The 27710-nt window shown below is 43.3% G+C and overlaps 1 protein-coding gene across 3 annotated transcripts in view; it reads left to right on the top strand.

The window, feature by feature from the left end:
• The window catches only part of NAALADL2 (N-acetylated alpha-linked acidic dipeptidase like 2), a 770720-nt gene that overhangs the window by 653804 nt on the left and 89206 nt on the right, over positions 1 to 27710 (top strand). For all 3 annotated transcript variants that reach the window (XM_028731603.2, XM_028731602.2, XM_028731601.2), the window contains one exon: positions 8032 to 8127. In XM_028731603.2, the coding sequence (XP_028587436.2) occupies positions 8032 to 8127 (96 nt within the window). The remainder of the gene's footprint in view (positions 1 to 8031; positions 8128 to 27710) is intronic.

Raw genomic sequence — 27710 nt, 5'->3', positions numbered from 1 at the left:
CTCAGGCTCGGGGCTTCGCTTTCTCGGAGGGAGCTATGGCTTCCCTCAGCCCGCTTCCCCCCCCCGCCGTACTCCTCGCTCCGAAATCGGAGTTACCTGACGGCCGGGAGGCTCGCGATTCGGCTCCGCGGGAACCAGTGTATCTGCACGCCCTCCAGATACTTTTCAGGGGACCGCTGCGCCCTGCGGAACCCCTATTTTCCTCCGAGAAGCTCGGGATTCTCCGCTGTGAAGAAATCCCCGCCTGAGTCGGACTCGCGCTGGACCGGAAGTCAAAAAGAGCCACATTTTAAAAGGGTATAGGATGTCAATCAGATCAACCAAAGGCCTGGTTAAAAAGGAACATTTTAGCCTGGTGCCTAAAGGTATATAATGAAGGTGCCAGGTGAACTTCCCTGGGGAAAGCATTCTACAGATGGGGAGCCACTGCAGAGACGGTCTGTTCTCATGTTGCCACCCTCCAGACTTCTTGAGGAGGAGGCACACGAAGGAGGGTCTCAGAAGATGACCTCAGGGTCTGTGGAGGTTCATACAGAAAGAGCTGGAGTTAGACCAGGATTTGTGTACTATGCTCAAACCGTCTTGCTCCAGTGAGCAACCTGGCTGCTGAATTCTGCACAAGCTGAAGTTTCCGAACTGTCTTCAGAGGCAGCCCTACGTATAACACATTGCAGTAATCTAACCTTGAAGTTACCAGAGTAGTTACAACAGTAGGTAGGCTATCCCTCCAGTGGTGGCTCATGAACCTTTACGATAATGGTAATGGGTGGATAGTTTGGACTCAACTCAAATGATACTGCAAGGCCTTTTTTAGCATGCAAAGTCAGTCCGGATGAGCAATTCATTCAGAGTTTCAGAAAACACTCAGAGACAGGAGGGTTATTGGGGAATTAATTCAGAACAGGCGGTTGGGTCAAGTGAATTGGTTCAGGGCCATGAAGCAGGTTTGCTCAAGCAAGGTATTTTGCAGCGTGATTTAAAACAGGGTTGAGACAAAGCCTGGTGGTAGCTAAGTAGAAGGGCAACTGCTTGGCATGTCGGGTGTCTTAGGTTCAATCTCCAACATGTCCTTTCTCTGAAACCTTGGAGAGCAGCTGTCACTCAGTGTAGACTAGAGGGAGAAAGGTTGTTTTCTGCTGCTCCAGAGAAGCGGACACGGAGCAATGGATCCAAACTACAAGAAAGAAGATTCCACCTAAACATTAGGAAGAACTTCCTGACAGTAAGAGCTGTTCGACAGTGGAATTTGCTGCCAAGGAGTGTGGTGGAGTCTCCTTCTTTGGAGGTCTTTAAGCAGAGGCTTGACAACCATAGACAACCATATGTCAGGAGTGCTCTGATGGTGTTTCCTGCTTGGCAGGGGGTTGGACTCGATGGCCCTTGTGGTCTCTTCCAACTCTATGATTCTATGATTCTATGATTCTATGACTATATTGTATTGGGCATTTGAAACAAGCCACAGATTGTGTGCAGAGTAGACCTAGATGGAGTATACATAGATGGAATCACTGAAGAGATGCAAAGAGACCTTTGCAAGGTTTAATAACAAAAACTCCTCAAACATACATCTTACATAGTGGCTATAATCATCACCCATCCATCCACGGGGGGGGGGGGGGGAGGTCATAGCTGTCAATATTTCCTTTTTTTTAAGGGAAATTTCCTTATTCCGAATAGGATTCCTCGCAAGAAAAGGGAAAAGTTGACAGCTATGGGTAAGGTACAGAGTAAAGCTCATTATATAGCAAACACGATTGCTGTCACAGCTAATCACAGTGGCCTATCAGCACCTGTGGGTGGCACTGTGGGTTCAACCACAGAGCCTAGGACTTGCTGATCAGAAGGTCGGCTGTTCAAATCCCCATGATGGGGTGAGCTCCCGTTACTCGGTCCCTGCTCCTGCCAACCTAGCAGTTCGAAAGCACATCAAAGTGCAAGTAGATAAATAGGTACCACTCCAGCGGGAAGGTAAACGGTGTTTCCGTGCGCTGCTCTGGTTCGCCAGAAGTGGCTTAGTCATGCTGGCCACATGACTCGGAAGCTGTACGCCGGCTCCCTCAGCCAATAAAGTGAGATGAGGGCCGCAACCCCAGAGTCGGTCACGACTGGACAGAGTCGGTCAGGGGTCCTTTACCTATCAGCACCTGTTACACCACCACACAGCTGCAAAAACTAGGTCAGGATATGCACCCTGGCCCTTAAAGTGGTACACACCCTGTGAAACAATAATGAACTCTACCTTTAAACAAAACTATTCAACATACTGAGCTAGACGGACCAATGGTTTGAGTCAGTATAAGGCAGCTTCTTGTGTTCTCTAAGTTCCTGTTTCAGAATACTAGGCTATGCTCCATATCTGATTATCAGTCTTTGCCCAGCTTGTCATCTCTGCCTTAATCCTGCTTGTGTTAAAGTTGTGCCTTATCAACAAGGCGAAGTGGGTGGCTCAGCAGCTTCTAGGACTCTTGTCATATGTCAATGGATTGCTCAAAGCCTCTTCCATCAATCATGCAGTCCTACAGTGTTCCAGTTCAGCTGTGATGTGACAGAAGGTTATTTTCAGGAATTTGGTTGAAGAGAAGAAAGTTGATCGATGGCTGCTGATCAAAAGATGCCACCCCATTAACCGAGAGCGTGGAAGGGAAGGGCTTTTTGGCTTGTCAGGTAGATCTGATGGTCTTTGGGTGGTGGTCGCCTCTTCATCCCATAATGACAACCCTTGGAGTGTTTCCAAAACTGCATTTAAAAAGTTGGGAAATAATATGTTCAACAAGGGGAGTGCAAAAATTGTACTATCCCGCCGTGACACACTTTGCACCTACTTTCTGCAAGCAAAATTATTTACAAGTTACTAAGCATTAAAATAGTGTGTGTTTTAATATTTGAAAGGATGTACAAAATAAAATATGTGGTGATAGGGTATTCAGTAGTATGGGCAAGATCAGGGGTCGGCAAAGTTTTTGTGGCTTGGGCCGGTTCACGGTCCTGCAGATGCCGCAGTGGGCCTGAATGCGTGCATATGCATGCATGTGCAAATGCTATTTCCGGTGCTCCTTCCAGCATGGAGGAGGCATGCGCAGCTTCCCACTGGCTGCAGGAGCTTCCCGCAGCCAATGGAAAGCCAGCCAGTGTCACGGAAGGCGGCCCCCGCTCTGCTCCGCGCCGGTTTAGCGTGGCGCACGGGAACCGACTGAGCGGGTGGCAGGAGTCTATGGGCTGGTTAAACGACCCCCATGGGCTGCTTGTGGCCCATGGGCCTTAGGTTGCTGACCCCTGGGCAAGATGGTAGGGTCACACTACAGAGACAGTCTGTGTGAATGAGAAAGGTTTAAGCCCATGTCTAAAGCATAGCACCACAGACACTTGTTTGGGAGGGTGTTTTGTAAAAATAAGTGCAACAGTGATCAAATGCTTGCTTTGAGTAGTCACGGAACAGACCTTAGGGGCTAGTAGCACAGTGAAAAGGTTCTCTCCTGAAGACATCATCATCATCATCATCAACATCATTATTTTATTTGTACTTTAAATGTGCTTTAATACATGGTGTGTACACAGCCTTAGTTGTTTCAAGTGCACTTCGTTCTTTTAAGCGGGAGGGTGCTGGTTCAAGTGCCTTATTGATTTGTTACCTATCCATTGTTGGCAATTTGTGTGTGTTATTCGCGCAGCAGTACATTGGGCTCTTCTCCTTTCCACTTAAATGTACTGATCTGTTCAGTCTCCCTGCATAAACATCTAAAATAAAGATGAATCGTTACTGTCAATCATGCCTCTCTTATGCACTGTCATCCTAAAAATGAATGAGTGGAGTGGTTCTCTTCCTGGAGATATTTGGTGTGTGTGTGTGTGTGTGGCAGGGTGGGAGTGGAAGACAAGCAAGTGCTGAGCTCTCATAGATGAAAATACAGTGGTAAGGAATCTATTCCCTCATTAATTCTTCTGAGAATGATTGATTATGCAACATTCAGATCTTGCGGGTTTCTTTAATGTTTCATCCAGCGAGAAGCAAGGAGGTCACCACAGTTATTTCCTACTTTGAAACTGAAACTACCACTTCGTCTTTTCTGATTATTTTTTTAAATGTATATAATGCATTGGAAAGATTGCATATGGGTACATTTTTTTAATTTATTTCTTTCCACATTGCTATATAGATTTGTAAGGTATGGTGTTCGTGGGTCTGATTTTCTCAGTATTGGAACCATAGAGAAACAGTGGTACCTCGGGTTACATACGCTTCAGGTTACATACGCTTCAGGTTACACACTCTGCTAACCCAGAAATATTGCTTCAGGTTAAGAACTTTGCTTCAGGATGAGAACAGAAATCGTGCTCCAGCGGTGCAGCAGCAGGAGGAGGCCCCATTAGCTAAAGTGGTGCTTCAGGTTAAGAACAGTTTCAGGTTAAGAACGGATCTCCGGAATGAATTAAGTACTTAACCTGAGGTACCACTGTATAAGCTGTACACAAGACCCTTTCCAGCCATGATATAAAGGTTTTTATATTTGCAGTACCAGTTAAAGCCCTACTTATTTATCCAGGCCTTTGGCTGTGCCTTATTGGTAGTGCATCTGCTTTTCATGAAGAAAATCTCAGGTTCAATCCCTGACAGTTCTGGGTAGGCAGGGGAATGTTCCTCATCTGAAACCTTGGAGACCTGCTGCCAGTCAGTGTAGGTCGTACTGCACAAGATGGACCAAGGGTCTAACTCAGTAGAAGGCATCTCCTTATGGTCCATCTATTCAACCAGTCATCTCTTTAGCCACTGAGAACCAGGATATTTGCATGGCCACTCCCTTCATCTGCATATTTCCATCTGAGGTTCTGTTTCTTGCTCACTAGATGTCACATCCTCTTCTCTGTTCATTTTGTACATAGAAGAGGGATTCTGCCACTGTCTCCACTTGCAGAGCCAAAGCTGCATGGGTGTTCCAAATACTCAAGAGCATTGTACGATTGAGGTTCATGTTCTAGCGGAATTCCAGCAGAGAACTTATGGAAGAGGAGGTTGGAAGGGAGCTTAGACTGGGGCTGGATCTTGGGAGAATAGATAGGATCATTGGGCACTGCCTTTTATATGTGCAGATTGCTTGCAGGAGAGGGAAGTCAGTTTGCACCTTGTGTGAGAATTGTGATTAATATATCTTGTGGACTTGTGGCAAGGCAAAGGATTACTGGGAAATGATTTATAATGAACTGAAAAAGATGCTTAAATTGACCAACCCCCCACCCCAACCCAAAGCATTTTTGTTGGGGATAATAGGGACGGAAATTCCCCAAAAGCTGTCTAACCTTTTTATGTATGCAGCAACTGCAGCAAGAACTTTATATGCACAGAAATGGAAAGACAAAGAGACTCCAACTAAGGAAGACTGGCTTATAAAACTGGTGAACTATGCAGAAATGGTGAAACTGACTGCTAAAATAAGAGGACAAAATGATTGTACTGTCATAGAAGAATGGAGGCCATTGGAGGACTATCTATTGAATTATCATTCTTATATGAAATCACGTGCAGGATTTGAGATATGAGCAATGGAAGAATGTGGAGAATGGATTTGGGGGGATTAGAAAATAAATGTAGATGTGTTTTAATGCAACTATTAAGTGGAATATAAAAAAAAACGGAGGAGGGATGGGAAGTCAAGAAGAAAATATGTAACAAAAAAAAGATATATATGATTGGAGTTATGTAATAATTTGGAAGATTTAATAACAATAATTATAAAATGAGAGAGAATTGTGATAAAAATTGCTAGAAGCATGAAATGCCACTGATGTCTAAACTTGTTTAAGTGAAACAGCCAAGCTCGGTTCTTTGTAGAAAAGGAGCACACTGAAGTTTAAAACAACCAGAGACCCTCAGAGCAGTGTCCTAGCTGTCAGAAGCAAACTGGGAAAGTTGCAAAATGCATGGCACAGCAAATCAATCCTGTTAAATCTTCCAGCGGCATTAATATCACTTCCAAAGCAAAGGTTTCAATTTCAACACTTCACAGTAATATATGGACTCTAAAAGGAAAACTTTCTGGCAAGTCAGGAATGGATTAATCACGCTTTTGATACTAACCATTCCAAAATTCAGGACTCTACTAAATGTGGACTTGAGCATCAGGCAGCCGACTTTTGAATATCAGCAGATGTCAGACATGGAGAGAAGCTTCAAAAACGTATTTCCAAACATACAGGTGCTTATCACCTATGGCCAAACACAGCTAGAGGAACATTTAAAAACAAAATCTCCAGCAGAACTGCATTCAGAGTTCATCAAATGTGCCATTATCTTCCCTGGCTCATACTCAGATGCTAAATCAGAAATGAGGGACCTTCTTTCAGCCAGAGGACTATATTCTGTCCTGGTCAACACCCGCAAGGACCACTTGCTAGTGCTGGGTGGGGACAGAAGCAAAACTGGGTGCCCAGTCTGGCTTATATTATGAACACTGAGAACTGTGATGTGATGAAGCAGCAGCACAACCTCTGCAGTGCAAATTGGTTGCTTTCAGATCATTGAATTATTTCCATATGTACCAAACCCACAGTTGTGCTTCCGCATTTGGGTAAGATACACATGGAGGTCCTTTCCTTAAGCTGAAAATTAGCAGAAGCTACCAGTGGGCTTTGAGCAGTAAGGTGCAACAAGGAGCTTCTGCCAGCAGTATATGTGAGGTCTTAGCGGACCACGAGCTTAACATGAGTCAACAGTGTGATGCAGCGGCAGTTTTTAAAAAGAGCTAATGCTATTCTAGGCTGCATCAACAGAAGTCTGCGCAGCTCTCAGAAACAGAAACCCAAAGATGTTGCCAGTTTGACTGTTCAATGATCAGCCCTCAAGAGAATGAATTCCCTATGAGTGTCTATGCAATAGAGCCCGGTTTTATAAAATTCCTCTCACTAGCTACATCTCAGGAAGATAAGCCAGGCCTTCTGTCTAGATCCTAAAGCACAAAAAACAGGAGTCCATAGAACTGGCCAAGCCTAGACTATGCAATCAACAGCTGTGCATGATGCAAGTATTGCAGGACTGTACCACTTCAGACAGCAGGAAGGGAATCAAACATATACCAGTGCAAAACCCCTGAGCAGAGAAAGCAAAGCCTTGATTTCCCCTGTTTTGTGCTCCTCTTGAATTCCCATTGAACTAGAACATTAAAAAATTAGGTTCCTATTATTTTTGCTATTATTAGTTCTTAATTTGTATGCTGCTGTTTTGAGTGTGTGATTTAGTTTAAGTTGGAGATTGTATTATTTATTTATTTTATTGTTCTGTTATTGATTTGTTAGCTGCCTTAGTTTGCTTGGAAATATTGAAGGGTTAAGTTAATCTTGGAAACTCGGTAATAAACAATGGTCCATCTCTGAAAACTATCTACTACCAGTTCTTCAAATAAACTAGCTCTTTTTTTAAATGAAGTTCACTGTTTTGCACTTTAGCACAACATCTTGAATGCCAAAAGGAAAAAGGTAAATAAGATAAATGGATGAAACTGAATTGAACTGTAAACTGAACTAGTTCAATTTCTAAATGGATGTACATGAACAGGAATTAGTTCATTTTTATAATTAACATTCTAAGCTATGCCTACTACTGAAGGGGAGGGATGCAGTTCCTCTTGAATAGTTTTGTGTTTTATGGCTCTAATTGTCATGAATATATAATTTCTGACAAGCCAATTAGTCATTTCAAGTTTTGGAATTACTAGCAATGCACAAATGAAATCAGTATGGATTTTTCTCCCCTTAGGCGTAATAATGCATTGAACGGGGAAGTACATTTACAAAGATAGATGTCATTTCAGGAGGACACTTTTTTTTTTTACAGTAAAGATAACTGTATCCCTTTTTTCTGTTCCAGAGTTTGGAACAAGTAAATTAGATCACTAAAATGAAGTCTAATCATCAGCACAACTTTAAAACAATTTGAGGTCCTTTGAACCTTCAGATAGAATCCAATAAGGCATTTGAAGAAGGAAATCAATAAGAAGTCTTAAAGGTTCTCTCCCTCTCCTTTTCTCTTTTTTTGTCACACAGACGGCAAGTTTTCTCTCTGAAGCCCTTTTCCCTCTACATTCAACAATATCCAACGAACTGGTGTCTTCCTTCAGCCTGCATGAATCCATCGCAAAGGTAGAGGAAATTTAAGATGTCTCGCTCAGTAATACAAGCATTCCTTTCATGTTAACCAATTATGAATGAATCAATTTCTGTTTCAAAGGTGTTTCAAAAATATTTGTATATGCCAGACTGGCTGGTTATTTAACTGCATTAGAGTGCATTTCACATTCTCAGTATTCAGAATACGAAAGCTTCACAATCTGTTTATATTTAAAATATTTGGGCCTCACTGACATACTGATTGTCCCACGGTTTGCTTTGGTGTTGTTGTTTTAAAAAAATATTCCAGTACTTCCACAATAGATCACAACTTGAAATTTGGTATACACAGAGATATTCTATGGTGTTCATCATGCTGACTAAAGATGATGTTAGGTTCTGTTTGTCTTGGTAGACAATCCTGTATTCTTGGTAGAGTATTTTCAAGTTTTTCCATCTCCAGGTTTTCCCTTTTAACCTCCTCTTCCTTCACCAAAAACCTCTTATCTCCTACAAAAATGTAGAAATGCACTACACATATTTGATTCAGAAACTTCTTATGAACTTACTCAATTTCTTACAGTTTAATATCCCCTTCCTTCCATCATGGAACCCAAGTTGCTATAACTGTGGTTCCCAATCACTGACCAGAACCAAACCTGCTTATCTTCAGGCAAAGTAGTGACCTCATGTGCCTTCAGGTCATAAGCTGGGATGGTATACCAAGGATGGGGACCTTGTGGAACACCAGACGTTGCTGAACCACAGCTCCCATCATCCCTGGCCTTGAACCATGTTGAATGGAGCTAATGTGAGTTGGAGTCCAACCACATCTGGAAAGCCACAGGTTTCCCCAATTTCTTATACCTTCAAAAGAGCAATAACCCAACAAAGAAGACAAGCTCTTTTTTTCCTCACCTCTGAAGCCCTTTTTATTGACCAAGGCAGGTGCTGTGGGCACATTTCCATCAGAGAGAAGGAAAAGGAAATCCATGGAGATTGTTCATTTGCAGATCTAGCAGGCAGACCTGGAAACTGCTGTGCGAAGGTTGCCACTATATAGGGAAGAGTAGAGAGAAGACTTCTTGTCATGGCCTGTTGGAGTTTTTATGAAGCCTTAAACTGGGAATGCTGCAGATTAAAGAACATTCGTTGTGCAGGATTCCCCTTTCGCCTTTCTTGGCAAGCTGCTTTGACACGTGTCCTTGAAACTAAAAGGATTTCAAAGGGGATCCCTGTCACTCCATCCTTGGACCCTGAGGTCTGGAGAATGCACAATTCATCAATCCTGTTTACAGGAAGAATTACAGTCACCGTTAAATCATCTGCATTTGAACAGTCCCTGTGGTATGTGCTGGAATGATTAGCAGTGACAGAAGTGCTTTTGGATAGGGAGATGGCAGTTTCTTTGAGATAATTATCACATGAAATTTCAATGCGGTGGCAGTGGTAAGGAAACTAATTTGTAACCTCTTTTTCAAACACCTCCATTGGCCTCCACCCGCCTCAGTTGAGCAGGATGACAACTCTCACATTTAGCTATATAAACTCCAGCACTGATGTGCTAGGTAATTATAGATGCTGGACTTAATGATCTTATGGGTATGTAGACATGGGTATGTAGCTCATGTGAATGTAGACAGGGCCATTGCCAGTTGTGTGGGCTGGAGATAGAGTTTATGGAGGTGTCCCCCCGAAGGTGCTCACTGAGGCCTAATTTAGGGACTGCGCTTTTTGCGGAGTCTTAAAAGCCAGCTGTTTAAGCAAGGGCCAGGACTCCTGGGCAGAGCATCCGCTTTGCAGGCAGAAGGTCTCAGGTTCAACACCCAGCATCTCCTGTTCAGGTTGGGAGACACACCTGTCTGAAACCCAGGGCAGCCACTGCCAGTCAGTGTAAACATTGTTGGGTGGACCAATGACGTGACTCACTATCAGGTAGCTTCCTATGTTCTGATGCCCCTATGTTCCTTTGGTGATTATTATTATTTTTTTTAATCATTCTTGTGTCCAGGACTTACACGGATCTTCAAGGGGATAATAGAAAGCATCCGAATAAATATATAGAGATGCTTGTGTTTTCCTGCAATAACAAAACTGAAATGGAAACTGTAGCTTTCATTTCTGTGAAATGGTTCCATATGCATATATCCTTACAGGAAGGACCAAGCAACGTGTTACATCAAATATGTCTTTTAAGGTTACCAGACGTCCTCGTTTCCCAGGGACAGTCCCTAGATTTACAAATCAGTCCCCATACAAAATCCACTGAAGTTGAAAAGTGTCCCCGGATTCATTGAAAAAAATCTGGTAACCTTATATTTAGATGCTTGACTTGAATGTTTTTAAAATCAAACTATCAGATGTAGGGGGGCCCAGATCATGATAGGGAACTTGGAGGGATGGAGGAGTTTAACCTTTTGCCTCTCTATCACAGCCTTAATGACACCCCCCACCCCCCAGAAAAAAATCTTGCTACTTGTATTAGGACAGGGTTTCCCAAACTTGGCTCTCCAGCTGCTTTTGGACTACAGTTCCCATAATGGCCACTGGTCCTGCTAGCTAGGGATGATGGGAGTTGTAGTCCAAAAGTTGGAGACCCAAGCTTGGGAAACCCTGTATTAGGAGGAAGCTTAGAAAGGTGTGTGTGGCTTTTTCTGGTTCTGCAGAAGGGAGAGAAAGGGTTAAACTCCGCTCTATCCATGTGGTCCTGCATCTCTCTGCCCCCAATAGCTGCTACTTTGGTCTTTAAAAATAGTCACACACAATCCAAAAATGTGTTTCACATAATATCATGTTTGGTCCCACACGACAGCACAAGACCACACCTGCTGGGACAGGTCAATGGCCCACCTAGACTAGCATCCTGTTCTCACAGTGGTCAACAAGATGCTTATAGGAAAAATGAAAGCAGAAATTGAGCACAATAGCATTCTGCCTTCCTTAGGTTTCCAATGTCCAAGCAGATGCCTATGGGAGGACCAGAATGCAACAGCACACGCTTCAAACCCCCAGTTGCACTAGTAAGTTTTATTTAAGGTGTTGAGGACCAGGTTGTGCTTAACATGTACTTGCAATTTTCTTTTTACATTACCAGCCACTTGAAGAATCCAAACTGCTTATTATACATATCCTTCCTCTTTATTTCAGACAGATGAGAGTTGCTCGGTTTAGGGGATGGTTTCTTTTGCTTCATCTTTCTTCACGTTCTTAAATTACCAAGGCAGCTAAGAAGTTGGGAACTGTTCGAAGAGGAAGGAAATATTGATGCAATCTAATATTTTTTAGCGCGTGTTGTTAAGGTTCTTCCATCTTTCCAATTGTCTATTAGACTGCAGCAGAACAAAATCCGTCTGTAGGACTTCACCTATATGATTCAGAGTCTAAAAATACCATCTGTATACCATCTGCACATTGATCTTCGGTATAGTCCCCTAGAGGAAGAGAGAGCTCAATAAAGTTTTATTTACTTTAAATGGAGTGTAAGGGAGGAGGCGGGGTAATTTAATTTCACCTGTAATGGAAATGTCTGAGATGGTACATGAAAGGGAACTGCAGCTATAGAGGGTAGAACATAATTTATCTGATGAGTTCTGTAGTTAAGCATAAATATTAACACATCAGTTATCCATAGTCAATGTATGAATGGTGGTAGAATTATTATGTTGCACACACCGAAACATTGTGTGTGTGAGCAGGCATTCCTTTTTTCATTGATTGATTCTGCATGTGAGTCCCAAACCAAAGCTCAGGGAAGTGCCTGTCGCTCATTGTTAAAACATGTGCTTTGCACACAAGAGGGTTTTATGTAGAATTATACTCAGAGTTGACCCAATGAAAGCAGCACACTTAAGGTAGTCAAACCCAGTTCTGGGCACCACAGTTCAAGAAGGACACTGACAAACTGGAACGTGTCCAGAGGAGGGCAACCAAAATGGTCAAAGGCCTGGAAACGATGCCTTATGAGGAACAGCTAAGGGAGCTGGGCATGTTTAGCCTGGAGAAGAGGAGGTTAAGGGGTGATATGATAGCCATGTTCAAATATATAAAAGGATGTCACATAGAGGAGGGAGAAAGGTTGTTTTCTGCTGCTCCAGAGAAGCGACACAGAGCAATGGATCCAAACTACAAGAAAGAAGATTCCACCTAAACATTAGGAAGAACTTCCTGACAGTAAGAGCTGTTTGACAGTGGAATTTGCTGCCAAGGAGTGTGGTGGAGTCTCCTTCTTTGGAGGTCTTTAAGCAGAGGCTTGACAACCATATGTCAGGAGTGCTCTGATGGTGTTTCCTGCTTGGCAGGGGGTTGGACTCGATGGCCCTTGTGGTCTCTTCCAACTCTATTATTCTATGATTCAAACCCATCAATTTCATTATGCCTCATCAGCTTCAGCCCACGCTGTTCAAGTTTCAATCCCTGACGTTCAGCTAAAGGATTTAAGGGTTATTGGTCCGGTCCGGTCTGGGCTTTGTAAGATTCCTGTTTAGGAATAAATAAATCTGTCAAATTCAGTTCTCTAAGTTTCTCATTTTCTCAATCTTAAATTAAGTTTTCTACATTTGCTTTCCTTTGATTATCATGAAAATTCACCAGCATTTTAGTGGAAATTTCAAATACAACCCCCCCTTTTTTTGCAGGCAATCATGACTAACGTACACATTTTTGCAGGTAATTTCTCCAAATGCAAAGTATTTTGAATGTTATATGTTATATCCACCATTACAGGCATTTAACGCAGATTTTCACATGTGTTCATTGTTGTACATAATACTTGCTTTGAGAACTGCATCAAAAAATCCAAAGAAATGCAAATTTCAAAGGGTAGCTGTGTTTCGGTTTGCATGTTGGTTCAAGAAGTTTGAATCAGGCAGGTTCTCGTTAAAATGCAAGTGAAACCAAATTTTCACTCAGTTATTCTGTCTGACACCTTGGAGAACCAGAAATCACCTTGCAACACTGATGATTTTTTGAAACTTAAACAACTGTTCGTTCTAAAAAGCCTGTGCTCTTAATACATGTCATGGTTGGAAGATGATTAATATTAATATCTAAAAATAAAGAATTTCATGCCTAAGAAGGCGTACAGTACAATCCCATTGGTATAAATACTCAGAAGTAAGTCCCATTCACTTCATGTGGCACATTCGTAACTAAGGGTATATACAGTGGTACCTCGCAAGACGAATGCCTCGCAAGACAAAAAACTCGCTAGACGAAAGGGTTTTTTGTTTTTTGAGCTGCTTCGCAAGACGATTTTCCCTATGGGCTTGCTGCGCAAGACGAAAACGTCTTGCAAGTTTGTTTCCTTTTTCTTAACACTGTTAATACAGTTGCGACTTGACTTCGAGGAGCAACTCATAGAACGCGGTGTGGTAGCCTTTTTTGAGGTTTTTAAAGACTTTGGTGATTTTTGAAGCTTTTCCAAAACTTTCCCGACACCGTGCTTCGCAAGACGAAAAAAACCGCAAGGCGACAAAACTCGCGGAACGAATTAATTTCGTCTTGCGAGGCAGCACTGTAGAAATACTCACTTAAGTTACTTAACATTATTGTAAGTTGGGCATTAAACCTTTTAATCATAATAGTTATTAGTTTGTGTTTTCTCTTACATTTTTCTGCAGGGTGGGGACAAAGTAGAGGTAAAAATATTTACATTTTTGTACTTTTGTAAAAAGGTGGATTCAGGTGCTCTGCTAATATTGTCAACTGAACTGAATTTGGATGTTTGTGGAGGAAAGGAAGGAAGAGAAATTCATGTAAAGAGGAGGGAAGGGGGCAGACTTTGCCTCAAGTATTTTGGTGTGTTTGTGGGATGGCTTGCCTTAGACTTTTGTTTTGTTGTGTTTTTAAAAAAACTGATTGCATGATGATGGTGATGGTGATAAGTTTTTGGAAAATAAGGAACTTCCCCTCTTGGGCACCTTATTTAAAGGTAGCCTAACTCCACTCTTGCATGGTTGGCGATAATGCCAGCAGCTCAAGAGACAGTGCAATTCTCCCTATTCCTAAAAACCACTCCATCCAGAAAACTTTGGTGAATTGTTGCTGTCTCATCTAAGTCATGAGGAGGGGCTCCCACAAAAGAAGAGGGTTATACTTTTTTATTCAGGAATGCATTGCTTCATGTTGTGTTACTTTTATTGTTGTTAGCCACTCTGAGCCCGGCTTTGGCTGCGGAGGGTGGGATATAAATAAAATGTTGTTGTTGTTGTTGTTGTTGTTGTTGATGGAGCCATATCAGTTCTAAACTTGATCCGGGGTTGAAAGCCCAAAAGTGATGAGCAGTGACTTGTTGGATCAGACAAGAAGGTTCAATCTTGTTCACAATATTGTGCTCTCGGTGGGAGGAGGGAATTTGATTCAGTTCACAATTTTAAAGCTGAACTCACAAAACCCGCATTTTCCCAAACGATACCTGAACTGAAGCACACCTGGCCTTCCAAATTTTTGCATTATCTGAGCACTCGGGAGGGAAAGACTAGCACCTTTTCATCGTCTTATTCCAGAATTCTATCTCTCTGAACACAGCTTGTGAATTTCCTTAAGAAAAACCCTTGCTCATATCAAATCGTTGCTGGCAACCCTCCCTGTGCACACCCCTCCTTTTTTGTGGCATATTAAAGTTCGGGGGGGGGCAGTGCCTGTATACCTTTGTAACAGAGAGAAAAGATTCCAGCGTCTCATACAATGCAGGCTTTCAAACTGCCATCAACGGGGGTCTGTCCTTGAGTTGATGGGGCTTCAAAGTGTAGCATTTCTTCCAGTGTGGAATGTTCACAGCTGTATACTTCCTTTTTACCATTCATAGATGCATAATTAAAGTCCACAAAGGGGGGGAAAATATTTACTGAAAGTGAGGTTTTATATTTACCTTATATTTTGTGGGCATAGTTTACAATTTCTCAGTATATTGCTCTCTCGCCCCCGCCTCTCTCTGCGTGTGTAGATAGATAAGCTAGGCCTTCCAGAGTTAGTGACCTTTACTACTTATAAGCTCATTATCACACTAAATTGAGCTGCCATCGGTGGAATCCTTTCTGAAGCCAGTATTTCTAATCAGACACGACCTTCCTTCATCTGTTGCAGCATGTTAAAAATGTAGAGAGACAGAGAGAGAGACAGAGAGAGAGAGAGAGAGAGAGAGAGAGAGGAGAAGGAGGACGAAAGTATTTGATGGTGTGCTAGAGAGGGGGTAAGATCCTGCCACATTGGTCTAAGTGAATGTTTGTTACTTCTAGTTAAGAATGTTGGATAATTACGACAAAAAAAGGGGAACTGAAGCAGATTTTTATTTTTATTGTCCCATGTTTAGAAAGGAGATCAATTCATTGGTGTTTTCTGTTGCTATTGTGCTCCCAACCCCCTCTGGGATCTTTACTTCCCCCTCAGGGAAATTACTGAGGTCACCATGCATAACCAAGCCCTTTCCAGGCTGCTAATCCCTGCCTGGTCCCTGTCTGAGAAGCCCTGTCTCAGCCCTTTCTAGGCTCCAAGCTGATCACTCTCCGATTCCTATGTGTCATACAAGACCAAGCACTTTCTAAGCCTATCTGACTAGGATCCAAACAATGACGAAGACTGCTTCCTCCACCTTGGAGACTCTCAAGTTTGGTGACAATAGCTCAAGAGGTGGCCAAACATGTAAAAAAAATAATGGGCAAAGTCACAGTGAATTCACATTTTGGTCCACCATCTTGATTCAAAATGGTGCCTGGCATACCAATAGTGACTGTCTGCTGCTGTAACCCTTTTTGCAATGACCTGAGCCTCTCTAGCAGAGATTAGAACAGGCTTCCTCAACCTCAGCCCTCCAGATGTTTTTGGCCTACAACTCCCATGATCCCTGGCTAGCAGGACTAGTGGTCAGGGATGATGGGAATGTAGTCTCAAAACATCTGGAGGGCCAAGGTTGAGGAAGCCTGGATTCAAATAACACTTGGATTAAGTTGTAGTGGATGACATCTGTTCAACAGAGTTAAAGGAGTTAAATATTTCAGTATCCACCCTTACCTAATTTAGAAGCAGGCTTGTATGTAATAATGCCATTTTAGCTTTCACTACTTCTTCTCTCTCTTTTTTGGTATATCTTTTCAATTGTCTGGCATCTTCACAGCTGGGCCTGAAAAAATAAATCCTGATTTAGCAAAGTAAATATTGCTTTTATGATAATCAGTACCCAGCACAAATGTGCCGTTATTGCTGTAAATTCAACATTTTCTCTCCATTTTGAGATGATAAAGCTTACACTGGCTTTAAGGAATGTGTCCTATAATACCAATTACTGTTAATCTTTCGAGGGACATAAGATCGTTCAAATCGAGCCCAAGCTGGTTGCTTGAAGGGTCATGGTTGTAATTTAAACTATGTTTTCTCACACACGAGCAGTGGAAGAATCTACAAATTCAGGGCCAATTCTTCTGTGGGCAAGGGAGGGCTCACCCTTCGGAGATTTTATGCTTTCCCAGCTAAAGCTTCGTAAGATTTGCCTTGAGGGTTGGGGAAGGCAAAGATTATGTGGTGATGCAAAAGAGAAACAGTTAAATAATTTGCCTCAGCAGCTGATGGGCACCATGTTTAAATGACTGGCTATTGGGATTAGATTCATTACAGCTAAGTATATAATCATAGTTAATCATTCCCTGGTTTTAGGCTGGCAGAGGACCAGGCAAAATAGCCTGGCTTGGCCTTGAACAATCCAGGTCCACCCATATTTGAATTCTGCAGCCCATCTGCCAAATATATGCAGGCAGGATTGAGCACCATTCCAGTAAACATGGTCTTTGGCATTATGGCTGAGGGTGTCCCAACCAAAATCGTGGTCAGCATTTTCAAACTAGAGAATGTTGTGATAAATATAAGATCCCTGCTGAAACAGTCTATTCCATGTTGTCCCTGTTCTAAGGCATGCCCTTTTCTAGCATATATATATATAGGAGATATATATATATATCTCCTTTGTCCTGTCCCACCCACCCCCACCCTAAAAGGCATTCAGCATACCATGTTGATTGAACTTACTCAGTTCTCATTGAGCTATCTGGGGAAAGCATTTTTATTTCTAGATAATGATAAATGTTTCTTCTTGGTGCCTGCTGAAGACATTCTTATTTAGACAAGCCGGGTGGTGCTGTGGAGCAGGCTAGCAGCCAGTTTTTAACAGGGGCGGAAGAGATACCTGTAAGGGACACGGGTGGCGCTGTGGTCTAAACCACAGAGCCTAGGACTTGCCGATCAGAAGGTCGGCGGTTCGAATCTCTGTGAGGAGGTGAGCTCCCGTTGCTCGGTCCCAGCTCCTGCCAACCTAGCAGTTTCAAAGCATGTCAAGTGCAAATAGATAAATAGGTACCGCTCTGGCGGGAAGGTAAATGGCGTTTCTGTGCGCTGCTCTGGTTCGCCAGAAGCAGCTTAGTCATGCTGGCCACATGACCCGGAAGTTGTACACTGGCTCCCTCGGCCAATAAAGTGAGATGAGCGCCGCAACCCCAGAGTCGGTCACGACTGGAACTAATGGTCAGGGGTCCCTTTACCTTTACCTTACCCAGATGTTTTAAAAGTTCATATGAGGTGTGTGTTGTTGTTTTTGTCTGTTCTATTCTGTATGTTTGAGATTATGGTTGGAAATTGGCAATAATTTTATTTTATCTTTCTTGGTAAACTGTTTTGAGGATTTTTCCTAAAATAAATTTTAGGAAATAAATGAATAACTACTTTTTGCATCTTTGCGAACGTCAGAGTTTCACCACGCCTTCTGTTACCATGAATGGATGGTGAAGGTTTGGCTATATATAGGCATCCATACTGTGAGGATGTGTTTGCTATTTAGTATACCTCTGAAATCTGGAGGTATCGTAGAATTGTAGAGTTGGAAGGGACCATGAGAGTCATCTAGTCCAACCCCCTGTAATGAAGAAATATTTTGCCCCGCAACCCTGAGATTAAGAGTACCATGCTCTACTGACTAAACTATGTCATACAGACATCTAATAAGCCTAGAAAGAGCCATATTCCATTAACTTTTCTAATTCCCCTTAAAAGCCCTCTAAGCTGGTGGCCATGGCCACATCGTTTGTTAGTGAATGTCATGGTCCGGGTTACAGGCAGTCGGAGTCCCGGCTTGGTACGTCGGGACCGGGGTAGAAGTCGGGAAGCAGGAATCAGCAGTCCAGGGTCAGCAGTCCAGGGGTCAGGAAGCCAAGAGTCTACAAATCAGGAAACCAGGAGTCAGGAAGCCAAGAGTCCAAGGGTCAGGAAACCAGGAGTCAGGACGCCGAAGCACAGCTAGGTGGGTAGTGTGCTGCTGTGGCAAAGAGCCAGAGGGAAATGCTGGTCTTATATACCCCTCCCGGCCCTTGCCACCAGGTGCTATGAGTCTTCTGTCAAGCCTCACCTGTGTGGCCATGCCTTGCCCTTCCAGGCCAAACTCAGGAGGGCCCCAGTCCTGTGAGGCTGTACCAGTCACAGGGCCTGGCTCCTTCACGCACTCCTGACAGTGAATTACAGAAATGAATGTTGTCTGCGCTGGACCTACTGTCAACCTTGATGCGAAGTTAGAGCTCATTGGTAGAGCACAACCTTTACAAGCAGGAGGACCCAAGTTCAGTCCTTAGCATCTCCAGGAGAAGACCACTTTCTGAAACCCTGGAGAGTTGCTATCAGCCTCTGTAAGCAATACTGAGCTGGATGTGCCGGTGGTTTGCTTTGGTAAAACACAGCTTTCTGTGATCCTACGTTCTAGTCTTATAGAAAAGGGAAGAACATTCGCTCTATCCACTTCCACCATAGCATGCATAATTCTATGAATCTATAACATTTTCCCTAGGAAAGGGGCTCAAATCCTATGATCATCTTGATTGCTCCTGAAGAAACATCAGGGTCATGTTTGTTCTGTATACTCTTTATACAGCATTCAATGAGAACCAACCAAACCAGTAACTGCCTCTGTCTTATCAGGTTTTGTCCATTGTCTCATCACCTTCTTGTCATAGATGCAAGTGACCTTGACCCATCATGGGTCATGACCCATCATGGGTCATGACCCATTATTATTATTATTATTATTATTATTATTATTATTATTATTATTATTATCCCAGCCACTCTAGGCACTTCCAACACATTTAAAAACATACTAAAACATCAAATATTAATATTAATAATCAGATACAATATTTTAAAAGTCCAAAAGAAATCTTTGAAATAAACAACTTACATCAAATAAAGCAATATTCAATAATCCATTCAAATCTAATGTAAACAGTAACATTAAACATCAGCAAATAAAAATTAAACAGTTTACACTTATCAATTACAATAAAGAATTACTAATCAATAAAAATAACAGCAAATCACAAAGCATAATATAGCACAAAACATACAAATAAAAGGATCCAGCTGAGAAACAAGGACACACAACTTAGGAACTTATTTTTGAAAAAATATCCCTGAACTCCTCTCTTCCTAGCTGCTTCTGCTATTCTCAAAGTCAGGCAATCACAGGCCCAGATTTTCTTTCCTGGATTCCTTGGCACATGGAGGACCTGAACCAAAGGGTTAAAAAGCCTGTAATTTTGCATTTGTTTTGCCTTTATTGGAATGAGGTTTTCATCTCTGATGCCAGTCAGTTGCTCCAAATACAGCGAGTCCTGTGGCACCTTGAAGGCTGGCCTGTTTCTAAGATTTATACCTGCCCTTTCCTCCAGGGAGCTCAAGGTAGCGTTCCTAGGAGTTCCTAGGAAGTCTCCCCTCCAGGCATTGACCAGATCCAAGCCTGCTTAGCTTCAGCAAGGTTATTGTGGCATGAACTTCCACAGGCCCGGGAGATCTTACTTCATCAGAGGTAAGACAGAACAAAACAAAGAGCTTTTTGCAGCCAAAGAGAAGGTGTGCAAAATTCAAAGTAACAAGCTGGAGCCAAAAGCTGCAGGGTGGGGGGGGGGGGGAGGCGAGCAGGGAGCAAAAGAAAGAGCATTCAGTAGGGTGGGGAGAAACAGCTGCAAACTTCTGTATAGGAAAAAGGCAGTATCTTTTATTCCCGCTGCATTTCAGCAAGTCTTCTCTTTCAAGTTAACTCGGAGCAGGTCTGCTGTTACGATTGAAAAAAAAACATAAATTTTTGGGACTGCAAATATCAGGTGGAATTGTGAGGACCAGTTCTGTGGCAAAGAGTAAATCTCAAATTGCATTGTGAGTCAAGAATACTGAGTTTAAAAATCACCCCCACCTTATCTCTGTGTCATTGGGCCGGATTCCATGGGAGCCACCACGATGATTCCCAGTTGTGCAAGTGGTGCTTTCTCTCTCTCTCTCCTCCCCCACCACATTCTCCTGCATGCCCCCCCCCCCCATCAACATATTGGCTCTGGAGCATTGAGACAACCCCTAGAATAGCGCATGGGGAAGAAGGAGAGGGGAGCAGAAATGCTTTGCACTGGCAGGACAGTCATAATAGTTCAACACTGAAATTCCTCCCTCTGTTTTCCCCCTGCTAAAATCCCAATTCTCTTTTAATCAAAGTCCACTATTTATGTGTCAGGAATTTAGCCAAAGATGCCCTCCTCAGGACTAGTTCAGCTCTGCATATTAAATGAAGACCCTTTCCATGACCCATTCTCGGCTGGAGAGTCCTGTTGCACAATCAGAAATCAGTCTTCTGGTGTACTTAAGAGCTGGTGTGCTTGGGCACATGACCATACTGCTTTAGAGCCAAAGGTGGTGGGGTATCTTCTTGAATGCCTCTCACATTTTTTAATTCAGTGCCCTACCCACACACAAATAAATAAATGCCCAAATGAAAACGAAAACCAAGCATATCAGGGACAAGTTATAACGATCCCTGGCAGGCAAGCTGCCTGATAAGCAGCAACAATTCTCCATCAGTTTTGTGTAAGTTTATTTACAAGAAAAAAACACATCCAGAGCATGGCCTTCCCGCCTGTTCTCATTAACAGTACTTGCTCAGTCTGACTCATCATCCCTCCCCCAACAGGAAGAACGCCAAAATCCCATCTTTCTTCTCCTTCCTTTCCATTGTTCTCTGAGCTTCTGCAGTCTCCTAGTACAGGGACTAAGCGGCTGGCCTGTCTCCTCCTCACTCCCAGAAGACACAGCCTCAGCCTCTGGCTTATCTGCTGGTTGCCTGGCAATGCTATGACCAACTTCCAACTCTTCCTCTCCTTGGGAGCTAACAGCTTCTTCCCTGGGAAGGAGGGGGGCTGGGCTGTCCTCTCTAAACTATGACAAACAGCTCTCATCTGCAGAGTCAGCCCCTTGCTCGTTTAGTTCAATTTCTGAGGCTGACTCTTCTGCTGCGCCCTGGGGCAGGGGGCATGTTCCTGACACCAGGTTTTAGCCCAGATTATCTTCTGCTGGGCAAGGGAGAGCATTCAAAAATATGATCTCCTCAAACTGCAAACCAAAATGGTACAATTCATTATATCATCTCAGATCTCATTCTGCTACATGTGTACAGCAGTCTTGAATGTATCTCGTATTTGTGTCCCATTACAGAGAGTGGTGACCAAACAAGCCTAGATGATACCAGCAGAATACTGTAGCAGTGAATGAATGTCAGTTTATGAAATATCATTTGATGAGAATTACTAATGGGAAGAGCGCTGTTGCATGCAGGAAGCCCACGGGAATGTATTGAAAATTCAGAGTTGATGACACATGTCTAATGTCAGTAGGGAGGTCATGCCACATATTGGGTGTCACTACCCTAAAGGTCCTGTTCTTTGCCCCTACAGATTAGATGGCAGGAACAGCTTTGTCTATACCAGAAGAGGTGGTTTATAGTAATCACGAATTCCAGATTACAACACTGAAGAATCAACCAGCATTGTTATTCCCAAACATTACTGGCATGTGGGTGGTGCTGGTAAGGTTGTAAGAATAGTAGCTTTCCTACATGTTTATGTTTTGACCGAGGCAAGATTAGAACTGAGAACGTCAAAGTTATTGCACACTTTGCTTCTCTCCTTTCTCAAACATACAGCAAACAGCTCCATTTGACCACATCTCAGACCGAATGGCTTCTTCTACCATTCTTGGTAAGAGACTTGGTAAGAAGAGTCAACTGTGCTGCCCCTTCACCTCTCATGAAATCCCCAAATGTGGGCCCTGTTAAAAAAATTAGCCACAGACCTGGAGGAAATGAATTACGCCTCGTTAAGAAGCTGCGGACACATGCATAAAGCTTAAAAGATCATGAATATAAGCACTTGAGTCTCTTGTCATAATCTGTGGCTGTGTGAATTATCACACCGGTTAATGATTCAAAGTGCTACGGAGAATGGTTAGCTTTTCATAAGGGTAGTTCAAAAGATCACAGTGAAATGCAGCCATATGTAAAACTACACACTCATTAGCGCTGAGATATAGGCAAGGAGCCAAATTAACATTCTTGCACTGTCGTTCCTGATTCGAAGGCAGCCAGTTTCTGGCTGTAAACAAATGGAGCCAGCTATCAAATTTACAGCCCCTCCTTCCTGTGAACCTCCAGGTTTATTTATTATGTCTGCATTATGTGAATTTCTTCATTTCCCCGGGAGGAAGAATAATCAATTATTCCAGTGTCTGTGTATTTCACTTACCACTGTACAGAACAGGGGGACATCAAGTCTGTTAATGCTTGTCTCCTCCTACTCTGAGAAATTGCACAACCCTCTTTGGGAAATTACCAAAATATTCACAAACAAAAAACCACCAGCCACCACTCCTCAGCATGCCATAACTTTTTAGACCTAGCAACAACAATAAGTTGAAGATCAGCTTCTCCCCACCCCTTCTCTCCAATAAATCGTGCATCTCTGAAATTGCATTGTAAGAGCCAAACTAGATGAGATATTGGCAATCTATTATAAGTGCTGGGAAGGAGGGATGCCAGCCTCTCACCCCACCACAGTATCATTTCTTCAAATCAAATACCTTCCCCCAAATGCTGTTGGCTTTATTAGAAAAAAACCATACATCAGGGATGTAGGAACACATTGGTCTATCTATGCCAGTATGCTCTACACTGGCTGGCAGCAGGATATCAGGAATGAAAGTGCAACAGTCCCTCTTTTAGTGCTAATACGGTAGGCTCACATTTAAAGGCAAATCAAACAAATTTATCCCACATCCTAAACCCCAGGGGCATAGGATTGCAGTCTGTAAGTGTTGGAAGCATTTGCAATCCTTACAGCAACCTGTCAGGAATGAGCCAGCTCCAAGTGAAGATTTACAGCCAATTGCAGAAAGCAGCCAGGAACAGAGAGGCTTAGATTTCACTCAGGCAGGGGAGAGCCGACAGCTGCAGACTTCAGCTCTTCCTGACCTTGAATGGCCGGATGATAAGGCAGTAGCTGAGAGCAGGCTGGAACACAGCCAAAGCTCGCTGGAAGCACAAACAGGAGTGAACAGACACGGGGGGAGCCTCTCAGAACAGGAAGAGGTTGGAGCTGATCCACTAAGTCCGAAGTTGGCGAATGGGAGGGCTGCTCGATAGGAAGCAAAACAAGAGACGTAAGGGTCGTAAGTTCAATATCTTCTGTCAACACCGGAAGGAATCTTCAGAAGGGTCATCTTGAGCGATGATGCCAGAGGCTTTGTTAGAGCCGTCCAGAGCTATCTGTTTGTTTTTGCAATAAATCCTCCTTTTTAATTACCTACACTTACTGTGTTATCAAGCTGGGAACCTGGACTCCTGACACAATCTTCTAAGGTAGAACAGTATTATCAGCCCTTTACTGCAAACTGGGGGCAATCCTTGCTGAATGATAACAAGTTGACTCATTCCAGCTATTGACTTCACAGCTGAGGTGAGATTTTGAACCAGTGGCCTTCCAGTTCCCAGCCAGATTTTTGTATTTATTGTTGCATTTTTCTCGGAATTTCCCATCAAGCATGGTGGCATACGTGGTTTTCTCCCTCACCAATTTATCCTCACAACGACCCTGCCAGGTAGATTAGATTGAGAAACATTGACTGTCCCATGGTTACCCTGGGAGCTTCATGGCTGAGTGAGGTTTTAAACTCTGGTCTGCCAGTTCCTAGTCCACAGGTTCTCATCGCACCAGTATGCTATGCTATGGTATGGTATCAAATTATTTTTTAATTTGCAGAATATGGATAAATATCTTTTCAAAACGAGAGCAAGAACACTGGCTATTCTTCTGCCGTTCTCCATGACATATTGTTGTGTTTCAACTCTGACAATTATGAAAGATCAGAAAAGAGAAAGGCTTCTTTGTGTTGATGAGGAGATGAGTGTTTTGTTTGTATTAGACCTCATAGAAAAGAGATTACCTGGCAAAAGCAAGATCACACTTCTCACTGAGTTTGTGTAAATACTCAAGGTACTTATGTAAGGGGCTCGTTCATAACTATATTTTGAGAAAAAGTTTCATGTTCTTATGTAGCTGCATTGTTTTAAGGTGCTACTGGAAGGGATTTTTTTTGTTTTGACTATGGCAGACCAACACGGCTACCTATCTGTAACTGCATTGTTTTAGACTTTCTGAATGTCCCATTATCATATTATAAAGTACCTGTGTTCTATGTTATACATCAAGCACTGCTAGTATTTCTGCATTGTATTTCTAATCAGTATAAAAGTTGGTATGGTTTGAGCAAACCTTTGTTCCGACTCAGAGAAAAATGTTTGAGAACCACTGTCTTACTCCATTGCTACAACCACTAGGCCATGCTCTTCCTTTTGGGTCCTGCTTGCGTTTTCCTCACTGGTATCTCTTAAAGGTAAAGGGACCCCCTGACCATTAGGTCCAGTCGTGACCGACTCTGGGGTTGCGGTGCTCATCTCGCGTTATTGGCTGAGGGAGCCGGCGTACAGCTTCCAGGTCATGTGGCCAGCATGACTAAGCCGCTTCTGGTGAACCAGAGCAGTGCACGGAAACGCCATTTACCTTCCCACCGGAGCGGTACCTATTTATCTACTTGCACTTTGACATGCTTTTGAACTGCTAGGTTGGCAGGAGCAGGGACCGAGCAATGGGAGCTCACTCCGTTGCGGGGATTCGAACTGCCGACCTTCTGATCGGCAAGCCCTAGGCTCTGTGGTTTAGACCACAGCGCCACCCGTGTCCCTTACAGGTATCTCTTCCGCCCCTGTTAAAAACTGGCTGCTAGCCTGCTCCAGCGGGATCTTCTTGTGTTCTTATGATACATGTTCATATGTCTCAGATTTATTTTCTCTACCTCCACTCTATTTGCTGCAAACATGGAATTTATATCCATGTTTGGTGTTCTTTCCACATAACACGTATGGTGTTTAAAATTGTTCACTGGAGCGTGATGGTTTGCTTAGAAGAAGAAAACTGATATTTGAATTTAAAATTCCATGCTGGGGGGTAGGGCACACAACTTACGGGCTTTGGTTTTCTAATGGGAATATGTTGCATCGTTAAAGGCAGGATTAAAGCTGCAATTAATGAATAACCCTCTAATTCCCCAACAAGGCAAACAAACTGACCCCAAGGTGCTGCTTTTAATGTGGAAGTTCCATTGCAATATACTTGGCTTTGTAATAAACAAAAAACACCACGATTAAAAAGTGCAATCTGGAGTCACGTTTCTTTGTAGCTGCTGCTGAAACCTCATCTGGCTAATTAGCTCTTCCAGTCCAGTTTCTGCTAATGTAGTTCTTACCGTGTGTCATGCAAATGTATATTAATGCCATTTAGAATCTAAACAGCTTGAAATTTCCCTCGCCGCTCCGCAGAGGTCAGAAATGTTTGCAAGAGAATAAGTTTTAAGAGAGAGAGAGAGAGAGAGAGAGAGAGAGAGAGAGAGAGAGCGCTGATTTGCAGGACAAAAGAAGAAGAAAGAATTCAAGCCAGCCCAAGTCCCCCTGATTTCAATGGGAACGCATTAATCATGTGCATAATGCTGTGCCATTGAAATCAGTGAGACTGTAATGTGCTTAAATTTTCCTGTACCGTATTCTCACGCCCAATCTCCAGTATATATTTAAAGCAATGCTATGCCTCTTTTAGCAGCCATGACTTCCCCAAAAGAATCCTAGAAACTGTAGTTGCAAGGTATTGAGAATTGTTAGGAGACCGCCATTCCCTTCGCAGAACTGCAATTCCCAGAGTGGTTCAGCAATCAGTCCCACTTCCCAGGGAACTCTTGGGATGCGGGGAAGGGCTGTGGCTCAGTGGTAGAGCATGTGCTTCGCATGCAGAAGGTTCCAGGTTCAATCCAGGTAGGTCTGGGATGGACTCCTGTCCAAAACCTTGGAGAGCCACTTCCAATCAGTGCAGACAATACTGACGTACATGGACTAATGATTTGACTTGGCATAAGGCAGCTTGCTATGGTCCGAGTTGTCCACGTGAGTTGTTAGGAGGGTTGTGTGCCATGTTTGATCTGTAGCAGCTCACTCGGTAACACTGACAGGTAATCGTGTGCCATGCAAACCCTAACAAAGCTTAAGATTCTGATTCAGGTAGGTAGCTGTGTTGATCTGACACAGTCAAAATAAATTAAAAAATTAAATAATTGTCCAGTAGCACCTTAGAGACCAGTTCAGTTTGTTCTGGGTATAAGCTTTTGTGTGCATGCACACTTCTTCAGATGGTGTCTGACAGTTTAAGATTGTGCAACTTATTTTAAGTCCTGTTGGTTCTGAAGCCACGGAAGACAAATCGAGGCTCCCACCAGCTCATGTCATTTATTAAAACTCTCAAGGCCTGCTCACACTTAACCATGTGGGCCATGTGACAGACAAGGAGAAAAGTTGGTAGTGCTGGCTCCCAGCCTTCAGGAAGGTGATTCCATGCATCTGCCATGTGTGGGTCTCAGCCATTTCTGTAAGAGCATCATCAGCCTGCTGGATCAAGCCAATGGCCCATCTAGTGCAGCATCCTGTTCCCCACAGCGACCAACCAGAATGTACATCACCATTAGCAGCAGCTTGGCTAAAGAACAATACCTTCTGAAGGGAAATGTCCAATAATAGCCATGGCCAGAATGCCTGACTGCAAATGCTCCTCTTGTGAGAACGCATGCCAGATGTTAGGTGATTATATCAGAGCAAGGTAGTTATAGGTCTAGGCTACATTTCAACAAGTAATAGCATTCCAGTAATTATTTAGTCCAGTAATTAGGGATGTGTACACATTGCCGCTTACTCCAAAGGGACGCAGGTGGCGCTGTGGTCTAAACCACTGAGCCTCTTGGGCTTGCTGATCAGAAGGTCGGCAGTTCGAATGTGCCCAACGGGGTGAGCTCCCGTTGCTCGGTCCCAGCTCATGCCAACCTAGCAGTTTGAAAGCACACCAGTGTGAGTAGATAAATAGTTACCGCTGTGGCAGGAAGGTAAACGGCATTTCTATGCGCTCTGGCACTCGTCACAGTGTTTCATGCACCAGAAGTGGTTTAGTCATGCTGGCCACATGACCCGGAAAGCTGTCTGTGGACAAATGCCGGCTCGCTCGGCCTGAAAGCGGAGATGAGTGCCAAACCCCATAGTCGAATTTCACTGGACTTAACTGTCCTTTAGCTTTTAGCTTTTACTGATTACTCCACAGGGCAGGTGCCACTACTGAGAAAGCCCTCTGCCTGGTTCCCTGTAGCTTTGCTTCTCGCAGTGTGGAAACCGCCAGAAGGCCCTCGGC

The sequence above is a fragment of the Podarcis muralis genome, chromosome 6 (genome assembly GCF_964188315.1).
Source record: "Podarcis muralis chromosome 6, rPodMur119.hap1.1, whole genome shotgun sequence".
Classification (NCBI taxonomy): Eukaryota; Metazoa; Chordata; class Lepidosauria; order Squamata; family Lacertidae; genus Podarcis; species Podarcis muralis.
This window is presented reverse-complemented; position numbering and strand designations above follow the sequence as displayed.